Here is a 23708-nt window from a genome sequence, read left to right as displayed (position 1 = left end):
TGTCATGTTTTGAATCCTCTGGATTCTGTTATATTCCTCTGAAGAATGTTGATTTTTTTTTGTTTATTCATTTGTTTTAGCAGGAGATTAACATAGTTGAATTAAAATTGTAAAAATCCTATCTCTTTGGGGGTGGTTGTAATATTAGTTGAAGTTTTTTAATCCTTAGCTATTTGGAGTCTGTCCCTTTATATACATGATGTAGGGTTCAGCCAGAGATTTGAATAGCGTTTACGTACAGAATTTTAGCTCCCTCTTCTGACTCTTCCAGGATTCCCTTTTCCTTTTCCTTTTGCAGTGGTTGCCCTGGGTCTTTCTTCTGGTTGTCCAGGCCAGCAGTCCTAAAGTTTTCTGTTGGAGTTTTGGCTATCCTGCATGGCACAGACTTAGGCTTGCCCTCAGAAAAGAAGCTGATAAAACGGGAAATTTTCTCATTGCTGTTTCCTTTTTCCAAGTGTTGCTTGCTATAGAATTTGCCTTCTTTTGGTCATTATCCAGTGCCTTCAGATGTTTTTTATAGTTATATGTAGGATCATCAGTCTGGTAGAGGGTTTCTTGTCAGTACTGTTAAGGCAGGATCTGAACATTTTACTTTTTTAAAGCACATAGTATATCCTACTTAATGCTCTTATTTATTTAATACAAAGAATAGCTAGATTAGAGTAGAGGAATAGTTTTATTGTAACAATTAGAAATAAGAAATAAGATCAAATGTGTGTGTGTGTGTATACATACATACAGAGATTGTAGGGATAAGGAAGACCCTATCTTTGAATATTAGATTCGATATATTTATATTTGTTATCTTATCTGAGGAGACTCGAATAGTCAAGACTTGATTTGAACCTTTAAGACTTTCACTTGCAAACACTTTTTGACTAAACCTTAATTTTCAGTAAAGTTGACATGTCTCTCAAGTATCATTTTAACTGAAAGTACTTATTCATAAAGAATCATATTTAGATGCTTGCTTCACACAGTTATTAATTATTGAATCCATAACAAAAAACCAAATCCTTTTCTTTCAGACAACTTTAAAGCGTATTTTCATTTTATAATACAAAGTATACACTATATTTAATAAAATCTACTTACTACAGGTCCCGGTCAAGACCTCGTCCACGTTCCCATAGTCGAAGCAGTGAAAGGTCCAGTCACAGAAGAACCCGTAGTCGATCTCGGGATAGAGAACGACGTAAAGTCAGAGATAAGGAGAAAAGAGAAAAGGAGAAGGATAAAGGCAAGGACAAGGAATTACACAACATCAAACGTGGGTAAGTTGAACCAAATCTTAAGCAGTGATGACTTTGATTTAATGGCTATATTCAAACTAAATTTTCGTTCTCAGAGATTTTTCTTAGGTGGAAAAAAATGAATACAGGAGAGAAAGGATAAATCAAAATAGTTATCTCAAATTTTTACCGTGTGATTTGCTATTGATTGGGCCTCTTTCAATGTAGAATGGCCATTTGGTCAATATTTAGATGTGTTTGTGTGTGTTAAAGTGAGTGTATGTGTATACGAGACCCAGAATTTACTTTTTCTGGAATAGATATTAATACCATTATTCTAGCTCTGTCCATTTGGAGGGTGAAATCTATTCATAACTGTTTATTAAATTAGAAGATGTTAAAATAAAACAAAATATCAGTTAGTATCTTAAATTACAACTCCTTGTTTGTTTTATTCAGAACTGACATTGGGGTCTTTTACTCTGTGAAGAAGTACATCTTAGAATTTATCCCCTTTTGTCAGTCTTTCAACACCTTACATATGTTCACTTTAATACTTCAGTAAAAAGTGTTTATCTTTAATGTGTCAATCAGTTTTCCATGTTCAATTGAAATGCTTACCAGGATCTTAGATAGATGGTTCCCTGAGATCTAGATTCTGTGAAGAATTAAGTTTGTTAAAAGATGTAGAACTCTTCTCTAATCCTTTTCCTTTCCCTATTGTCTGTGTGTTTATTTTTTATTTCTAGATTTACAGCGATATTATATAAATCTGCCTAGATCGTTGGCTTTTAAGTTTTCTTTCAAATGATAAATTTGTGGTGGATTTTGGAAGAAGATAACATTATTATGTAACTTTCCTTTTTCTGATCACCGCACAACTGTTAATACAAATTGAGCAGTTGTGATTCTTCAGAATTCTGAGTTCTGTCCAGAAAAGTTTTATAGATTGTTGAACATTAGAGGAGATAGGGTTGGATATCTGGCTATAAGGATAGGAAGGCTCAATTAGCCAGAGTTGGTAGAATTGAATGAGGGTGAGAGAGGTTATTGGGGAAATCTGTTGATAAAGGGAGAAAATTGGGGGGATGATAGATTTGAAGAGAGAATGTAAAGTAGGTTTCTGAGACTGAAAAACAGGGACTATAAAAGGATGAATAAATTATATCAATCAAGGAACTACCTTGTTTCTTCCTTTTTTTTTTTTTTCCTTCCTTTGGATTTTTACTTTAGAGATTACATGGCTGTAAGAAGTATGACCATGATTTTAACTGATCACTAAATTTTTGCTTTCTACCTCACCAACTTTAAATTTTTTAGAATACTATTTGCACAGTTATATAAAATTGATATTACATAAAGCATTACTTTGGGGTTTTTAAAGGTAAGAAAAATGAGAATATGGTTAAAAAGTGAAGGTTAGGGGGTTTTAGGAAAGATTCCCATATGGTGGCGTTAATCCCAAAGGTCTGGGCCAGCTTTACAGGTTCGACTCTTTCATCATTCAAAGTTATGTTCAAAGGGCTGATACCTGGATGACAGGTTCACAAGACATGAATGTTGTATTTGTCATTATTTTTTACGTCTCAGCAAAGACAGTGAAGAAGTAAGGGGTTGGTCGAAGGGCCCTGGGACCGATGCCAAAAAGCCTGATTCATTCATCTCTGGTATTTTAGTGGACCACGGTTACAGGGTGGTGCTACAGCAGGGTGCCCTTTCTCTTGGTTTCATGCTGAAGACACGTAAATTCATACCTTTTGGTATAACCTGAAGTCAGGATTTTTTGGGATCAGTGTATACATTTCATATAGTAGTATTTATGTACAGATGCACCCTGCTTTGCTCCAAAAATAATTTCATTTTTTTAAGAACTTTTTGTGTTTATTTCCTAAACCTGATTTTTAAGCTATTTAGGGTAGAAAATGTATCTTATACTCTTTTTTATCACTCAGTGTACCTAATGTACATTTCATTGTTCATAAATTTTTATTGGTTATTGATCAGATATGCTCATTCATTCATTTGTTCACTTGTTCAGTCAACAGTATTTAAATGCCTTTTATTTGTCAACTGCTATGTTAGGTAATAAGAACATAATGGTAGACCAGTTCTACTTGGGGATTTCACGCAAGTGGCAAGAATAAGCACATATAGAAGGGAAGATGTGTAAAGTGAAATCAAATGAATGTTTCAATAAGAAGCTTTGGAAACATCGTATGAGTTAGGATGCTTTGGCCATATATAACAAACCTAACTAACAGTAGCTTAAACCAGAGACAGCAGAGTTTTTTGTAGAGGGCTAGATAGTAAATAATTTAGGCTTTCTGGGCTATATTTCTCTGTTACAACTACTGAACTCTACCCTTTTAGCATGAAAGCAGCTATAGAATATACTAAACAAACAGCATGGCTGTGTTCCAGTAAAACTTTATTTACAAAAATAGGCAGTTGGCCAGATTTGGCCCAAGGGTTGTAGTTTGTCAACATCTGGCTTAAGCCATAAATACATTTATTGCTAATGTAACAAACAGTTTGGAGGTAAACAGACCCGGGCCCTTATTCTTGCAACAGGCCAGTCTCCGTATGTTGACTTTCATTTTCAATCTTGACACATTCTGATTGAAAGAAATTTCCATGAACATTAAGTTGGTTGATCTAGACTAGTCAACATGTCAGGGAGGGGCTGTCAGAAGAGATGTTTATACATCGAACGAAGAAAGAGACAGGAAAGAATGTTGCATGCAAAATGAACTTCATATGGAAAGAAAGACTTGGAAGCAAGCAAGGTGGGAATGACATATTTGAGGAACTGAAGTCTGATGGGGTTTTGTTCATAGTAGAAGAGGAATAATGATGAGAGATGATTATTCGAAACCTTAAAATTTATGTCAAGGAGTTTGGAGTTAATTCTGAAGGCAGTGAGAAGCAAGTGAAGTTTCAAGTAGAGTAATGATATGATCAGTTCTTAATGAAGTAAGAACAAAATGCTTTATATTTTAAATACGTTTTCTAAGTATCAGGAATTTTGCTAAGCAAATGACATGTATTATTGATTTTCATAATGTTATGAAATAGGTGCTTTTATTATCCTATTTCTGTAGATGAAGGTTTGTGATCATAGAGCTGGTAAATGACAGTTAGGCTTCTAATTCAAATTCACTGACTACAGCACCTTGACTCCTTAACAGTACAAAATTCTCAAATCTGTAGGAATGTGTAATTATTGATGATGAGGTATAGTGTTTGAGATCAAGTGACATACTATGCTTAAACTTTCCTAGAAAATAGCTAAAACAAATCGAAAGAATTTTCTGTGCCTTATTTTTCTCTGATCAGGACAGAAATCTGTCTTTAATAGATGATTCAATTTTTCCTCCCTTTCTCTTCCTTTCTTACTTTCTTACATCAGGATCTCATCTGTTTACTTAGAATTATATTTAATTTTATTTAATAAACCCACAAAAATTTCTAGGCCTTAGAGTTAAATTTATTTCTACGATAGTTTCATTAGCTATCTCTTTCCAGATGGTTTCAAAAAAAAAAAAGGAACATGAGTTACAAAGTAAAAACGATTCACAATTTAGTTAGGACTTGGATTTTACTTCATTATAATTGTGCAACCCAGTGATAAGTATTTTAGCTTGTGCTAAATAACCTAGATGCTTCCTCACATAGGAGAAAACCCATGTGCATCTGCTTCTTCATGTATAACAACCTTTGTTTTTATCAACCAGTTTGAAAATATCAATTTTATACAAATATTGATAGAACATAAAGCATATATTTATGAAGTACAAAGCAAGGAGAATAACTACAATAATGGTAAAAGAGTATTTTATAAATTGGGAAAAATAAAAATAGGAGAGGAAGGAATTAATGAGAAAGAGCTTTTTGATTAGACTTTTGAGAAAAAAGATGAAATTAGATAATTTTGAAAAACCTTTTTTAAATAGCAAATCAAGTTACAGTTGAATGATTATAATGAGAATTGGTCTTTTAATATCATAAGTGGATCTATCTATTTTATTAATTTGCTGAATAAGAGAGACCTAATGTAAACTAGAAAGAGTTTCAGGAGTTTGTAGGTAATAAAAGATGCCTTTTCTGACAATTTTATGTGAATGATTAATATAAGAAAAACACCAACTGAGCCTTTCTTAGGTTTTATCAAGAAGGTTCAATGACTTTAATTTTTAATGTTTTGCATTTATAAAATTTGATTTCTAAGAATATTTTATCTTTAAACATTGACACAGATTTTTTTGTTTTTATTAATTTTCCCTCCAAAATTTAAAATCTTAAATATTTATCATATCGTTAGATAATTGTATTTTATGGGGACATGTCTTTGCAATACGAAATGAAATATTATTAATAATAGTTATTAAGTTGAAATTGAAACTTAACAGTGTTATTTTGTTAAGCAATTTTTTTTTTTTTATGCCTATAGCACCCGGTCTTCCTAGGTGGTCTCCCATCCAAGTACTAACCAGGTTGACCCTGCTTAGCTTCCGAGATAAGACAAGATCGGAAGAATTCAGGGTGACATGGCCATAGACTGACTGTTAAGCAAATTTTTGAGTCCAATATTAGAAATATGAAACTTGTCATGGCATCTCATAATTGCAACATAATTGGTTATAAACATTGTATACCCCATCTTTGTCTTTTGTGGATTATTATTGGGCCTTCTTTAGCAATGTTTTGATGAAATTTCATAAAGGATAGTTGATTACTACAAAACATCTTTTAGAGACTTCTTTGAATAATTAGTTGTGAATAAATATGTCAGTACCACCAGTGACTTTCTGCTATTTATTTTGAATTATAGAGCCATCCTCAAGAGTAGAATTAGGATGGATTTGCTTTAAATTAATTTTCAATCATGATTTAAATCACCAGCGAGGAAAATCTGGTTTAAAACAGTGATTGCCTAGTAAAATGCTTTCTTAATTTAAGTACTTTAGGATTCATGAGGAACCTAATTTAGCATTCTTAAGCATTTTCTCCTTTATGACTTGCCTCTGTGAAGGGTTTTTACTTTTATTATTCCCTTATTAGCTTTTCAATAGATGGATACTGTTCTCAGAAATGTACCCATCAAGACTTCTGGAATATTTTGCTCAAACAGTTGAGTTTATACTTTTTTTACATAACTTTCTAAAGCTTTGTACTTTTAGAAAGAGGTAAGAATTTCCCTCTGGCCATACATATCCATATCCTGACAACTGAAATAGTTCTTTTTCATGAGTATTGGGAGGAGAGTATATTTAAACAGAATTTCTTATACTGAAATATGAATCCCACTAAATCTTTTTTAAATCTTTCTGAGAGTATGTGTAGAAGCCACTGGGATAGCAGTGAAATTGGGCTTCAAACATAGCCTACAACCTTTTTATAAAATCTTTCATTAAAAAGTTGACTATACAATGTAATTAGAAATTATATTATTTATATAACAATATTTTAAGAATGCCTTTATAGACTAAAAATGCAGAAAGCATATCAACAGAAGCAACACATACTTTTTGTTCATTGTAATTGCTACTTTTGAACATGCAGCCGTTCTGAGTAGAATATCTTTTTAAAAAGTGTGCTAAAGTGTTTTAGATTCAGGGAAAGTTAAATTGAAAAACTTGCAGTTTTTGCTCATTTTAAGTCATTCACAACTTTTTCCCTTACAGGACAAGTTATTCTCTTTGAGTCTTAATTTATTCTTCCGTTAAATAGAGATAATGGTATTTAAAAAGCTATATTAGAAACAATGTGTGTAAGAAGTCCAGTACCACATAGTAATCATATTTTATAGATAGGTTAGTTATGGCTTTGACCGTGGCAATGTCTTCAATTGTAGAGTTTCATGTAATAAATTCCTGTTGATGAGGTTTTTCTTACCTAGTGCTTGGCAGAAGATGTTGGAAGTGATTTGGGAATGCTGGACTCTGAATTTTGACAGCAGTTACATACTCTTAGAGCCTGTCGTATTTTTCCTTACCTCTTATTTCTTTATGCAGCAGGAAGTCATTTATGCTAATTTACCTCCATTTGCATATAGGTTATAGAGTTCTGTGGTGCAGAGCGTGCTTAGAACTCCTTTTAAGTGTCTGTTTGGATCAAAGCAGGGCTGTGTGATAGCTGTTGTCTGACACCAAGCTGTGTGGTGTTGTTTTCATTAAACATTTATCACACTTCGAATGTGACAGCAGGCAACTTTGTGCCAGGATAACATGTTTTCATGCAAAATTTATTGAAAAAGACGAGACTTTGTAAAGAGATCTTGTTGCCTTTCACCAGTGGCGAAGGGTAAATGTTTGGTTCGAAAGAAGTATACCTTTAACATATGTCATTGTAACATGCAAAAGAAGCTTCGTACTGTCAATTTTGTTAAGCGGGTAAATGGGTAAACAAATACATGTTATATAAGTGTGTGCGCTGGATTTTTCTTCCTTTTTAAATTATAGTTTTTATAATTTTCCTAAGAATTGAATGAATATCATAACAGTGACCTATTATGTTGTCGGACATTTTATATTGCAATGAAATTTACCACCCAATTTCCATTGTATAGATTTGAGTATTTTCCACTAGGTTATAGTTTCGTTCAACAGAAACAATCTAATTTTTTTCAAAAAGGTGAGGTCAAGAAAGTGAATCTAACATAACAAAAAGAATAATCAGCAAAAGCAGGAGACAAGGGTTTTATAAGTTCTCCTCCAGGTTACCACTTTTCTCTTATTCATTATGTCTGTACACTTTAATTATCCTGGAGTTTGCCCAATGGGCTTTGATGTGAATTATGCCTGATAGAGCACTAAATGGTATGAATTGTAGGCTTAGTCTTTGTTTTTGTGGTTGCCTGGTTTTGAAAAGCCTTGAAATGAGAGAAGGTACTTTTATTTCCTTTTTTCATTCCATAGGAAGCTGAGAAATTATAGTTGTGTGAAGAAGTTAGTGAGAGAGTGAAAGTAGTCTCATGCTGGACTTATTGGTTTAGTAAGTTTTACCATATGGACTATAAAAAATTTGGTGAGATCCTTTTCAAGATGTATTACAAAAATTATGTTGGCATTAACATTCAAGAACAAAAGGAGAGAAGAAGTGAGTTGTGGGTAATGGAAGGAACTTTGCCTTAGGAACCAGATAGAATCCACACACAAACCTTCAAATTCTCACTCATTGTGTTTTGGAGCTATTAAAGGATCATTTTTTTTAGAAAGGTAAAATCATGACTCATAAAAATATATATAAACGCAAATATAGGTATTACTTAAGTCATTAATTAATGAGGGAACCAGTAAGATGTTACAAATAGCTCAGAGGTAAAACCAAGGAGTAGACGAATATGTAGACCACTGGGAATACGGAACACAAAATTGATTAATAGATTCGAGACTGCCTTTTTCCACATGGGGGAGGGAAATCAGTTGCAACTCCACTGGACAAAATTCATTTGCTTATCTATATAAAAACAGTCATTTCCATTGCTATCAATTATCAATAATTTGTGGATTTTAAAAATATCTCAGATAAGGAAAGATGGAAAGGTCTAGATAACTTGGAAAGGCACCCTAGACAAGATACCCGGTGATATTGTCTGGTCGTCTCAATCATTTAACTTTTTTTTTCTGATAGAGTTAGTTATTCTTTTTGACCCTTATATTTATCCTTATGTGACATGGGGATAATTATCATTGAAAAGCTGTAAATACTAGAAGTAGTGTATGTAAAAAGGTTGATATTATGTAGTAGGATCTCAATAAATGGTGGTTATCTTATTTTTTATTAGTAACGCGAATGTAATGATTACTGGTTTCTCAGTTATCATTCTTTTTTCATAGTTTTGTGTCTTTTTAGAGGCTATTCCCTCAGCCTGAAATACTCTTTTCCACTTCTCCTGCCAGTTCCATTTATCTATTTGGGGTAGATGTCACTTCCTTCATGAAGTATCCCTGCCTCTCACTAGTGTGCCCTGTAGTTAGTGGCCATAGTATCTGTACCTAATCTAAATAGAGAGCTTTGTAATTTTGTAATGACAAAATTTTGTAATTGTCAGATTATATAAACCTTGTCTGTCTTATTCAACATCGTATTTACTTGGATTATAACAAATACTAAAATATTTGTAGAATAAATAAATAAATGACGGTTTTAGAAGTTGTTTCTAGGTAATGAAATTCAGCTTTTAAGCTTTTAAAAATGATGACATGAATTTTTGGTATTAGGAAAATAACTGACTTTTTTTTTTTTTTTACTATCCCATGCCTGGTTTAAGTGCACGCACACACAACATAAACATATACCATCTCCATCAAAGTCTCCAGACTACATTTTTGAAAAGTCTACATAACTTTCACTATGTTTTTCTGTACTTTAAGTGTTATCAATTATGCTACAATTAATATTATTTAGCATCAGTTGTTTTAAAAGCTGAATGTTATTTCTTAGATTTATGTTTTAAATACCAATTAAAGTTCCAGTCCTCACTGATGACTCTTCATGCCTAGTCTAATTTATTTCAGGATCTTAATTGATATCACCTTCTCTCTTGATTTGGTACATGATTACAGAACAACCCACTAGACTTAAATATATTATTCCTTAGAGATCTTTTATTAAAAGCCTTGGTGTTTGCCTTCAGTTAGGTTACATATGGCTTTTGTAAGCTAAAAATTCTGCAGTGTTGTTAGAGGAATATAAAGGGAATAAGCTGGGGTGCCAGCCATGTCTTTTCTAACTTAATAAACAAGCAGTTTCCCTAAAAGCTAAACTGTTGCTTATAATTACTCATTATAGATCTTATTTTTACCTCATTGTAAGACACCTTGAGTATCCCAGATATGAATGATACTAATCCACATGAAAGCAATCTCTTCAGTATTTTTAAAAAAATATATATAGTTTTGTTTCTCACAGGCTTTCTTCCCAGTCTGGTGATCATTGGAGTTGCATCTCCAAAAGTGATTGGAATAAACCATCATATATGGTTGACATGTTAGACAAATCTTGGTCAGCACAAGTGAGAAGCAGAAGTAAATCTCCTTTGATTAAACAGCAAATATTGGGAAATAGATATCTACATAATAATCTGTTTTTACATCCTAATGTGGTATTAGGAGAGTTTTAAAGTGGCTGGTATAAATGTTTTTAATATTCTGGTAAATGGAGTGTGTATAGCTAGACAATAGGAATAACATACGTCTCTTCGGGCAGATGTAGTTATGGGATACACTTTTCCACTAATGTAGAGTAAGTTGTAATACATTCCATTCATGTAAGTGTTGTTAACATATCTTAGATTTCAAGGCATCGAAAGTATATAAAAAAGAACTCCAGATAGTGTCAGTGGGGTTAATGCTTTTCATTTAGTGCTAGGAAATGGTCCTTGGGTTCTGAGGTTGCATACAACTATAGGAAGATTGGGTTGAATCTCAGCGATTGGACCTTGTGGGTATAAACACAAAGCACTTTCTAAATGCTGTTACATATGTGATGATCACTAACACAGCAGGTGCAGTTAGGGAAATATAGCAATGAGTGCTGCTGTTCTAATTCTTTCTTGAACTCCTAGAGGAAGTTTTGAAATGGCAGCCCCAGTGGATATACCAGCCTGTGACAGGCCACCTGGAGGTGGATCATGAAAATCAATTTGGTTGTCATGTTGCAGTCTTAGCTTTTTCTTGAGAAAGAGAGATTAAGGAAGGCATTCTACATTAGAAAAAGAAAATAGTATCAAAATTTAAAAAGTAATGTGTATTTGGAATAAGCCACAGGTAAAACATATATTGCAACTCCTTAGAAATTAAATCCACTCAAGAAAAATGATAAAAGACAAGAGTAGAACAAAAATATTTTTATAATTCAAAGCCGTCTAGACAAAGAAGAATACTGCTTTTGTATAAATCCACACAATTGCCTAAACTTTAACAGACTATTTACTCTAAATGAAGATCTTTAAATTTCATCCATTAATCAGTAGTATTAGGTCCAGTAAATTTGCAGCTGCAAATTTAATTTGAAAAATTGTCATGACTTAAGCTAAGCCCAGAGGAATTATACTGATACTATATCACAAGATACGTGCTTCTGAAACTAATAAAGCAATGTCTGCTTAAAATGTTTATCATTGATAGTGTTTTTAGAAATATTCATATACTTTTTTCTGTATGTTTTTTAAGTCATACTTTTTGAGATAATTTATATGTAGTAAGATTCACTTCTTAGGTATATAATTCTGTGAGTTTTGACACACTATATTGTCCTGTAACTCTTATCACAATCAAGATATAAAGTATTTCCATCTCCCTAAAAAGTTTCTTCATCCTACATGTGCAGTCTTCTTCCCCCACTGCCAGCCCTTGTCAAATTGAAAAAGTTTTACTTTTTTCAGTATCACATAAATGGAATCATACAACTTTTTGTATCTGGCTTCTTTCACTTAACATAATGCTTTTGAGATGAATCCAGACTGTTCATATATCAGTTTGTTTATATTATTAAGTGGTATTCTATTTTATGAATGTATCACAGATTACGATCCATTTGCCAGTTTAAGGATTAGAGAGTGTATTCTTTTTTTAAAAAAAAAAATACTATGGAAGAGTTTCTGTAATTTAGTGTTATTTCTTCTTTAAATATTTGGTCAAGTTCACAAGTGAAGCCACTTGAAGATTATTTCGTGGGTTTAATTTCTCTGACTTATATAACCAACCACATTTCTATTTCTTTTTGTGTCAGTTTTGGTAAGTTGTATTTTTCCCCTAGGAATTTGTTCAGTTCTTCTAAATATTCCATTTTTTTTGACATAAAATATTTAATAATATTTTATGAAGATTTTCTACATATATTATTAATTATATGGTGATAACCCTTTTCCCATTCTAATATCTATTATTTGTACTTTCTCTTTTTTTCTTAATCATCTTGGGAATTTATCAATTTTATTAGTTTTTACAACCAAGCAACCTTTGGTTTTGATAATTCTTCGTGTTGTGTGTTTGTTTTCAATAATTATTACTATTCTTCTAATTCTTATTTTTTCTTCTTTTAATTTCTTTGGATTTAATGCTCTCTTCATTTTTGATCATCTTGAGAAAGATGTTTAACTTATTTGTTTTGAGTTTTTCTTTTCTAATATATTAATCTAAGGTTATGAATTTCCTTTAATCATAGTTTTAAGTACATCCCATAGGTTCAGTATAGAATAATTTCATTATAATTTAGTTCAAAATATTTTCTAATTTCTATTGCAACATTTCCTTTAACTTACAAGTTGTTTAGAAGAATATTTCTTAGTTTCCAAACATATAGGGATTTTTAAGTTATCTTTGTTATGTTTGATTTTAAAGTTAGCGTATAATAAAAATTGACATTTTGGGATGGATAGTTCTATGAATTTTAACACATATGTAGATACATGTAACTACCACCACAGTCAAGATACAGAACAGTTTCATTACTCCTTTCACCCTCAGGATCCCTCATGCTGTTCCTTTGAATTTACATTCCTGCCCATTTCTAGCACCTGGCAACCACTGATAGGCATTTTTGTTGCTAAATATTTAAAGGTTTATCTTTTTGAAAATATCATATGAATGCATCATAAAGCATGTACCTTTCAGACTGACTCCCCTTAGCATAATGCATTTGAGATTTATTCAAGTTGTAGCAAGCTCAACATTTTGTTCCTTTTTATTGCTGAGTAGTATTCCATTGTATTGATGTGCCACTGTTTAGCCTTTTACTTGTTGAAGGACATTTGTTGATTATGAGTAAAGCTACTATAAACATTCATGTGCAGGGTTTTCTGTAAACATAAATTTCATTTCTCTCAGTAGTTAGATGAGGGATTGATGTAAAATATGATGAGTGTACATTTATCTTTATAGGAAACTGACAAACTGTGTTCCAGGGTGGTTGTACTATTTTGCATTTTACCAGCAACGTATAAGAGTTTCAGTTGCTCCACATCCTCATCAGCACTTGGCATTTTAAATATTATTTGCCTCAGTTATTCATGTTAATGTATATTGGTATCTCATCATGATTTTAATTTGAATTTATATTGCTAGTAATGTCGAACATCTTTTAATATACTTATTTGCAAGCCAACTCTTTTACCTATTTTAAAATTAGGTTGTATTTTCTTAGTGGTGAGTTTTTGCAAGGTGTTTATATATTCTGCATATAAGTCCTTTGTTGACTCTGTGATTTGAAAGTGTGATGGTGAACATCTTTTCATGTGTTTATTGGTCATTTTTAAATGTTTTTCCCTTACTATTAAATTGTAATATGTCCTTATATATTTTGAGTACAAGATCTTTGTCTGATATATGTGTTGTGAATATTTTTCCTTAATCTCTGGCTTGTATCTTTATTTTCTTAATAGTGTTATTTGCAGAGGAAAACATTTTCATTTTGATGAAATTCAGCTTATCAATTATGTCTTTAATGTATGTTGCTTTTGGTGGCATGTCTAAGAATTCTTTGGCTAATCTCCGATCATGAAGATCTCCCACATTTTCTTCAAAAACTTTTATAGTTTTAAATTTTACATGTTTTGAGTCATATTTTGTATAAGGCATGAAGTTTAGGTTGGGATTATTTAGAAGTGAAATATGTCATTTCCAAGGATTTAGAGATTTCTCTGTATCTTTCTGTTGTTGATTTCTAGTTTCATCATATTATGATCAGAGAACATACTTTGTATGATTTTAGTTTTTATAAATTAAGGTTTGTTTTATGACTCAAGATATGGTTTATCATTGTTCTTATCCCATGAATAAGAACTATGTAGTTACTACATGTATAATTTTCACGTGGACCTTTGGAGGTGTGGTTATGGTTACCACATTTTCTCAATCTAGAATTAGATGTGATCAGACAAAATTGTGTGTACCTACAGGGCTACTAGATTATAAATTAGTAATGGGTACTGTATTCTTTTCCCTGAAAAAAAACGAGGTGTGTTACCATAGTAGATATAGTAGATACCACATAAGACTGGTAAATTTAGGTTCTAGTTCTGGCTTTTCTACTAACATGTATATGACTTTGGGCTGGTCACTTAACATCTCTGGATTCATATTCTTTACCTATAAAATGAGAGGTATGGAGTAAATGGCCTTCGACATCTCTTTTTGTGGTGGAAGAAGAACAGTATAATATTCTGGGATTTAAGGCGAGGGAGGCATCTTCGGATAACCCTTAAATTATAATGATTAGGTTCCATACATTAAATTAATTACCCTAATATGTGGTCTCTACCTTTTCCACACGCAAGGACATTGGTGACTGAATGTAGCCTAGGTATTACCACCTAACAAATAACCTCCTTCCCTTCTGTCACTTGTTCATCAAATGTTTATTAAGTACTTACTGTGCCAGGCACTGACCTGGGTCTTGGAGATCCCATTGTGATCGATAACAGTTGTGGCTGACGTATGGAGCATATGATCCAGTGGGGAAAATAGCAAATAGCAATTGTGAAGTCATATAAATATAAAATTTCAATAGTGATAAATGTCAAGGATAAAAGACGCATTGTGCCGTGAATGGCATATTGATAGGCAGAGAGAGATGGCATTTGACTTAAGAACAGTCAGGCAAACTTTCCTGAAGAAAGAAGGATGAATAGAAATTAGTGAGGGGAGGAAGAATATTACAGGCAGAGGAAGCATTATCAACAAAAGTCTTTAGATGGGAGAGAGAGACTGATTTAAACATCGACTGAAAGGTTGTCAGAGTAGCTAGAATGGAGAGAAGGGGGAGCACGATATGGGATATGGCCAGAGAAGCAGCTAGTGGTAGATCTGCAGGGCCTTGTAAACCTGGTTAAGGATTTTGGTCTCTATCTTAAGAGTAACAGGATGCCTTTGAAGTGTCTTAATCTGATGAGTGTCATGATCAGATTAGTGTTTTGAAAAGATCACTCCAGCTGCAGTGTGGAAAAGTGATTTCAGAGGATAAGAGTGGATACAGAGAAACCAGATAAGTAGCACAGTGGTCTAGGAGAGATGTAATAGTAGCTTGGACCAGGGATTTGGCTTTGGAGATAGAGAAGTCGATGAATTTAAGACATTTATCTATTTAAGGATGAATCTGATTTGGTAAATAAGATGAAGATATTAAGGATAACTAGTAGTTATCTAGTTTGCATCAGAGGAATAATGGTAACACTTTTTTACTGACTAGAAGAAAATATGGTGTGAGGGAGAAGATCATAAGTTTGCTTTGGACATACTGAGTTTGAGAAGCCTTTGGAACATTCAAAAAGAGAGAGAAAACAAGCAGAGGATATGTCGTTGCGAACTCAGGGGTGTTCCGGCCTGGAGTATTGGGTTTTCAATTCCTTTTATTTTTAACTCTTTAGGTATTTTACTTGGAATTTGATAACTGTAGATAATTATAAAGGGGAGGCTTTAGTGACCAAAGCAGTATTTCCCATATGACAAGATTAAATCACAGTGACTGCTGGATCTGACTCATAAGCCATAACAAAGATAAATGCCTTGTGCCATGGATTACTTTGGATGTTGTTTAAATGTGTCTGGCACTATTGTAGTTACTGGATATTGCAAAGATGAATAAGATATGGTCTTTGATCTCCAGAAACTTCCATCTAGTTTGGAAGTCAGACACGTAAATACATGATAACAATGAAGTGTGAGTGCTGTGAGATAGATATCCGATATACCAGGGAAGCAGACTGGAGGGACACTTAACCTAAAATGAGCTAGTCAAGTAAGATTTTTCTAGAGGTGTTGATACCGAGGCCATCTGGAAGAACATGGAAGCAGAAGTAGGAAGGAGAGGACAAAACAAAAAAGGATTGAGGCCAGAGGGACCATAGAGTTTTTGGGAAACCACTTTTTTGGGAGTGGGAGCGAAATTACCACATTCTTGTCAGATAGAAAATGCAGAAGGTGCCTTCTGGAAGCAAGAGGGTGACATTGAGCTTTCTTGGTTCTTTTTTCTTCTTGTTTCATTTCTTTCTCTTTCTTCCTCTTCTCCCCCTCCTTTTCTCTCTCTTTCTGAATAGGTAATGTACTTATATTGTTCAAAATTGAACATTATATAAAGGTAGATATACAGTAAAGCATCTGTTTTTCAGCTTATTCCCCATTCACCCAGTTCTTATCCCTCACCTCCCCAAAATTCAGGTAGCCACACTTATTATTTTCTTATATATTCTTCTAGAGTTTCTTTAAGAAAAATTATAAGCAAATACAAATTTATATTTTTAAATTTATTTTTCATTTTGGAATCTTTAGTTAATTCTGGCTTTCAAAAATGTAAGAAGGGGTAATGAGAGGAGTTTTGACTTGATAGATTTTCAATTAGAGAAGCAGAACTAATGCGAATGGATTGAAGACTCAGAAGCCATTCAGGAGTCTTATGGTAAGGGAGTGACAGTGGAGAAGGAAAGGATTTAATCCAATTGGATCTTGATTTTACTTAAGACTTGAGTTCAGTAACTAACTAGTTATTTAATACTAAATAATAGTGTGGAGACACTGAGGGTTGAGTTTGGATGAGTTGTGTGAATAAATTGTGGGGGGCAGGGGGACGAGGAAGAATGCAAACCAATGGGGCTTATCTATGAAATGAGGAAGAGAAGTTAATAGAGAAGCTAGGTGTAGTGCAATAGTTAATAGCTCTTACTCTAGAGTCTTGTAGACCTATTTTAAATCCAGCTCTTTCATTTACCATCTAAGTGATCCTGGGCAAGTCCCTTAATTTCTCTAAGCCTTGGTTTCTTTATCTGTAAAATGGCCATGATAAATATAACTACCTCCTGGGATTGCATGAAGATTAGAGGAAATAATGCATAAAGAGAGCTTTGTATCCAGGGTTCACCTAGAAAGGCTAATCATAAATCTGGTAGTCATTTGATCCTTTGCAGGAGCGAAGGTGGGAAACTAATAGAGAATGAGAAAATAGTTAAGTAAAAGTGGAAGAGAACATGAAATCTCATACATAGTTACTTTGATAATCAGCTGGTAGATGTTTGGAAATGAGTTCTTTGGGCCTCAGTCTGTTTATCTATACTGTATAATAGTAAATTAAACTAAATGCGAGGTCCTTCCAGCTCTGTTCTTCTGATGCCATACCTAGCTATCTTTGAACTCTAAAACTATATTCTTTATGTTATAAATTTCAGAATAAAAACTAGTTCTTTCAGATGCTATTAATTTCTTTATTTAGTTTTATCGTATGGCAATACCCAGAGTTTTACCTCTGTTATACATTTGACTTTGTTTTCCTATGGCTTCTTAACTAATTTTGTTTTGATCATAAAAGATACTTTTTCTTTTCTTCTTTTTTTTCAATAACCACCTTGTAAAAAGACTATTGTTTGCCTTGGCTCTTTTAATCTGCCCATGAGGAATTCAAGCCGAATGATAGGGAGCTGTGAAAATCCAGTTAGTGTGAGCTGTAATCTTTTTTGCTGGCTTTAAATAGTTAGAGTACCATGCAGACACCCTGCAGATAACTGAATCAAAACATACAGTAATCACCTAAACATGGATTCTGCCTTTGCTCTTATGGAACTATAGTAGAAATCACTAATAACCATTTACTTTTCAAAAAAACATTTCGTCATGATATCAAATAAAATCAGGGTTAGATATTAAAAGCTATATTTCACAGGTAGGCAACCCAGTGTTTGTGAAAAGGATTGATTTCTGAAAATTTGATATTATCCAGCATTTATAATATCCTCTGACTATTATAGCATCAGAAAAACTTCTTTATAGAAAGAGAATATTTATAACCCTCTAATCTTTCTGTCATCTTCTACTTCAGATATCTCTAAAGGAAAACAAGAAACTGTTAAGATAATCAGGCTTTTGAACTATAATAAAAGACAAAGCATGCTGCCTCCCTTTTTTCTTATAAGAGAAACTGGTTCCATTAATGCAGTTCATTCAATTTCGGTTTCAAAATATTCTCTAATAAGTTTGTCAAATGGTGGTCTATTTTTCTAGGTTTACAGGCTGCTTTTTTTTTTTTTTTTTTTTTTTTGTTAAAAGATGGATCTCTCATCCATTAGATTCTGCATTAGAGTGATGAGAAACACAGTGTGCAGTATGCTGATGCCGCCTCCTAATTTTATTAGCTTTCCATTTTCTAATACTGCTGTTGATAATATTCTGGTGAAGTTTATAAAATAAAATAGGCTATTTGTTGAAACCAATATCCTAGTGTTGCTGGCATGATTCATGCTACATTAGGAGTTCATAAGTCATTAGTAATCTTTAATGTTCAGTGTATTGTTCTGAACAGCAAACTTGAACTCCTTTGTTTTGAAAGATTCATAGGGTCTAATCCAGAACAAAGGTTTCATAAAGTAGATGCCTTTTCTATGCTTATCGCTTTGCCTCAGGCAATTTTATAGAGCTCAACATTCCAGCCCTTCAAAATAGGGAAGCCCAATTTTCATCAAAAATATAAATTCTGAGGATTGTGGTTGCCATCCACAATCTCAATACTTAGTTTTCTGTAAACTTTTTATTATAGAAATATTCAAATATATATGCATAAAAAGTACAAGATTGGTATGATGAATCTAACCTGTCTTTCACTTCCAACAATATGCAATACACGTTCTGTTTGACATGCTCTGTATAAATAGTTTTCTATAACTATTATTATTGTATTGCTGGATGTCTCCATGAAAGTTCTAAAAGCCATTGCTATTTTGGATGACTGATAATTTTAGGTATGCATTTAGATTAATTGTAGATACTATTAAGAGCTTAATTGTGTATTGTAGATAATATTAAGATAGATAATATTAAGATTGCCTCTGTTCTAAGCTGCCTACTCCTAGTCACTTCTTAAAAAGTTAACAAGCTCATTATCATCACCAGTTTTACCTCCCAATCAGATCATTAGTATACATTCCTTTCTCTGTCTACCACCTTCTACATTTCCAAGTTAGTTCTAATATCCCCTTTAAAATTGTTTGACCTTATTGAGATCAAATAACACCACTGTTCATTATCTGGCTCCTTCTTCTTATCTTAACTTCCCTTTTTACCCAAACAAGTTTCATTCTTTCCTATGAAAATGGAAGAAGTGTTCTTATTTCTATCATTTCTGTTGTGAATATCATTACCTCTTCTAATTGTACTTTTTCCAGTATCAGTTCCTCCCTCTACTGGGTAATTCTTAACAGCATTTTATAAAACCAAACCAAAACAAAATAATACAAAAAAACCTTAACCCTCTCTTGACCTCTTATGTCTTACAGTACTATAACATTTCTCTGCTCCTCATTTCAGCGAATTTGATTTATTTTTTTTCACTTCTTCATCTCCTGTTCACTCTTCAACACATTTGAGTTTCTGTTCTTACCACTATGTTGAAACTGCTCTTGTCTAATCATCTGTTCTTGTCAAGTGACTTCTGTTTTGCCAAATCCAGTAGATACTTCTCTTTCATCATCTTATAATTTTCCTCAACAGTTTTCAGCATAGTTGATCACTCTACCTTTAATCTTCTTCACCTGTGTCTGCTTCCTCCTCCTCTTTCTTGAAATACCTTTCTTTCTTGATCTGCTACAATTCTGTGTCAATGGCCATCTTTTTGCTGCTTCCTGCTTCTCCAAATGTTGAAGCAACTCAAGGCTAGTAGGTACCTGGGTCCACCATTTTTCAGTTTCTACATTCTTTCTTCTAGGTCAGAGTTCAATAAACTTTTTCTGTGAAGGGCCAGCTTGTCAATATTGTAGGCTTTGTGGCCTAAGAGGCAAAATTGGGGCTATTATGTAGGCACTTATGAAACAAGAGAAAAAACAATTTCTGCATATTTTTGAAATTTTTATTAAATTCAAAACATAGCAGTAATTATTTCTTCTTTATATCCATCTATGTCTGAATGGAGTGATATTTCCATTGATACAGACCAAGCCATCATTTCCCACCTGATGTATAGCTTAGCTTCATAATTGGTCTTCTTGCTTTTATTCTTGTCTCTCTCTCAAACCATTATCCACACAGCAACCAGAGGGATCTCTTAAAAATGTAAGTCACATTATGCCACCCCTCTCCTTAAAGCCCTTCAGTGACTTCTTATTGAATTTTTTACCTTGGAATCAAAGTTCCATAGGCTCATGTGCTCCCCTTTAGCTCCTACAACTCATTATGCTCTAGCTACACTGTTCTTTGCATCCTCTAGATCTTTGAAATTGTTGTTGCCTCTGTCTGGATTGCTTCTCCAGGATCTTTTTATATGGCTTCTCATTCTCATTATTTTGGTTCTTACTTCAAGTGTAATCTTTTTAAAGAGATCTTTCCTGAATACCCACTGTAAATTAACTGTCTCCTCATCCGATTACTCTGTACCCAGTTTGTATACTTCAGAGTACTTATTATGGTGTGTCATCAGCATGTTAGTACTTCCACCAGAATATAAGCTTTAATAGGGCAAGATCCTTGTTCATTGCTGTATTCTCAAAGCTTACAAATAGCACTTTACACATAAAAGATGCCAAAGTAAGATTTGTGCATAAATTAATTAAATGATTAAATATATGTTACTTGATTTTAAAGCTCAGGTTTCTTTTTTTAAAAAATTTTATTTGTTTATTTATTATTATTTTTTATAGGGACATAGGTTAATGAAATCCAATAAGTTTCAGCTGTACACTTTAACAGTAAGGCATATATAGGTTTACATTGTGTGTTCACCTCCCATAGCTAGATTTTTTTCTGTCACCATGTATTTGACCCCCTTTACTCTATCTACGTTCCCCCTCCCCCCTGACCCTCTGGTAACCACTAGTCTATTGTCCATGACCATAAGTCTCTTTGTTTGTTCTGTTCATTTGTTGCTTTTAGGTTTATATTCCACATATAAGTGATATCATGTGATTTTCAACTTTTTCTGTCTGGCTTATTTCGCTTAGCATGATCATCTCGGGGTCTGTCCATGTTGTCACAAATGTCAGTATTTCATCTCTTCTTATGGCTGAGTAATATTCTATTGTGTAGACGTACCACAGCTTCTTTATCCAATCATCTATCATAGGACACTTTGGTTGCTTCCATGTCCTAGCCACTGTGAGTAATGCTGCTATGAACATTGGTGTGCAAATATCTTTTCGGATACGAGTTTTCAAGTCTTTGGGCTAAATATTCAGTAAGCTCAGGTTTCTTCAGGGGGGAGGGTATATATAACTTTCATTTTAAAATACGATTTGTAATGAAAAATAGGCATATGCTTTGTAAAAATATTTGTAATTTAGAATATATTAAGTGAAAACTCTGCTCTGCTTTGCACTCCCCCTCATCTTGTTCCTCAGAATTAACCATTTACTTGCATGATTTGGTGCTACTGTACTTTCCTCTTTGTATTTATAATAATATACAATGTATTAAATTAATGAGTTTAATTTAATTACAGACTTCTGAAAATTGATTTGTATAGTAGTGGTAGCTCTTGACCACTAATGCCTGATGATGTGTTCAGTTTTTAAATCACAAAATGTTTTGAAGGAGTAGATGGCTAAATCCATATTCTAAAATTAAAAACCTTTCTTATTTCTTGCTGTATAAACATGGTGAATTTTAAAGTTTAGAAGGAAATCATCAAGGCTGCTGTAGCAGTGCACGTGAGATATAAAGCAAATAATCAGAGTTGGAGTCTTCCCCCTGCCCCATCCGGTTTACACTGAGGTGACTCTCATTGATTATAAAATTTGGAAATTGTTTTCACCAAATATCTCTTGCATCAAAGGGTACCATTTGCTAAGTAAGTGGTAACTGTGAAATGATAGATGATCTGGCCAATCGCGTGAACCTTGAACTAGTATTTTAAATGTAATTATTTCTATAAACAAGCCATAAAAGCATATGGTCCACCGTAAGGCAGGTGATGAGACAGTTTAGTTGAGAAGAGTATGAAAATTAACTTAGTTTTTAAAACTGAAAAATAACAAGGCAATTTTTTTCTATCTTGAAGAAAATTTATTTCTGATTTAGTAAATGTCTTCAGACTGCAATAATAAAGTAAATTTTTTTAACCAGATAATTTGTCTATAACATATTTCTTCCTTTTCTTGACTTAGAAGAGGAAGATAAAGAATTCCCTAACATGATATATTTGAATTTCTTTCAAATTATGATTTTAAACTACCAGTCTTGATACTCTTTTTTTTCTACCTCTTCTTCCCTTATAAAACCAGTCTTTTGTCTCTCTTGATAATGAGGCTAAGCTCCCTATGCCTCAGTAAAAAAAAAAATTTAAAGATTGCCATGGTAGATATATAGCAGAAGAGACCCAGTCCACCATGTTTTCTTTACAAATGAGTAAACTGAGGCTACCAGAGGTTAAGTGATGTATTTTTCCAAGATAGCCACTAAGGTGAGATTTTCATATGTTAATAGTTACATAGTTGTATAAACAACTGTTATCTTACTGAAGGCAGGTACATGTTTTATACTTAGAGATATTCTATCTCCCATGGTGACTAACTCTGGTATATATTCGATAAGTACACGTTAATAAATATGAAGCATTTTTTTCATGGATTTTAAGTTTCAGTTAATGGCTATATATCCTGTTAAACTTGCTGCGTCTTGATAACTCATTAAAAGTCACTCCCCAACCTGTCACTGGCTGTTCCAGTTATTGCTGTCCAGAACTAAAGGGTTTGCTTTTCTTATTAAAAAGGAAACTTTGCATCCCTTTTAGCTCGGACACAATTAGGAGGTAAAGGACAGATTAAGGTGGAAGTATCACAGACACGTTAGTGATTTTTTTGGGATTTTCTTGCAAATTTAACGAAAAGAATTGTGTGAGAAAAAAATCATACTTAACGGAGGGGGTGGGGAGCACTTTCAAGGAGACCAACTTGTTAATAAACCTATGACAGCCTTTAAAAATATTTTTACATAAACTAAAATTAAACACTAAACATGACACCTAAAGAGAATGTTAATAACATTTAAAATTAGCACTACTTGAAACCATTGTATCTGTCAGGGACTCAGGACCATGAAACCACACTAGTTGGTATCAGTCGGGGGACTAGTACAGAGTGTGAAACCACATTAGTTATCTTAGTAGAAAGAATTTCACATGGGGAATTGGTTAAATAGATATGGGAAGATGGTGTAAAGATGAGATAACAGAGATAGTAGTAGCAAGAATGAGGGACCACCCCTAGGGGAAGGAATAAAGAGAAGAATTGGGATTATCAGGATTTAGTATCTGAGAGAAGGGCAGAGCTGAGATGGAGAGGCCTGACTATAAGGTGTTGCTTGGCTAGTGTTGGTACTACAGGGCTGGTGGGAGGGGCTCCACAGAGCTAAGACCTAGACCTTTGAAAAAGGAGTGCTGCTTGGCTACTGCTAATGTCTCTGAGGAAATGTAATGGGTCTGGTTCTAGGAGAATGGAGGAAAAAAACACCTAGAAATTGGAACCAACTCTGCTAAAGAGTTAGTTCCAGTTTCTAGAGTAAAGAGTTG

General features: G+C 33.3%; 1 protein-coding gene and 1 pseudogene across 3 annotated transcripts in view; one reads left to right on the top strand and one right to left on the bottom strand.

Annotated features, from left to right (window-relative positions):
- RSRC1 (arginine and serine rich coiled-coil 1) overlaps window positions 1-23708 on the top strand; it is a 346237-nt gene that overhangs the window by 85257 nt on the left and 237272 nt on the right. For all 3 annotated transcript variants that reach the window (XM_039857718.1, XM_039857717.1, XM_039857719.1), the window contains exon 4: window positions 1101-1274. In XM_039857718.1, coding sequence (XP_039713652.1) covers window positions 1101-1274 — 174 coding nt within the window. The remainder of the gene's footprint in view (window positions 1-1100; window positions 1275-23708) is intronic.
- On the bottom strand, window positions 5674-5791 carry LOC120599153 (uncharacterized; annotated as a pseudogene).

Source organism: Pteropus medius, unplaced genomic scaffold, assembly GCF_902729225.1.
Source record: "Pteropus medius unplaced genomic scaffold, Ma_sr-lr_union100, whole genome shotgun sequence".
In the NCBI taxonomy this organism is placed as follows: Eukaryota; Metazoa; Chordata; class Mammalia; order Chiroptera; family Pteropodidae; genus Pteropus; species Pteropus medius.
The sequence above is the reverse complement of the archived record's forward strand: the minus strand, read 5'-3'. Positions and strand labels throughout refer to the sequence as shown.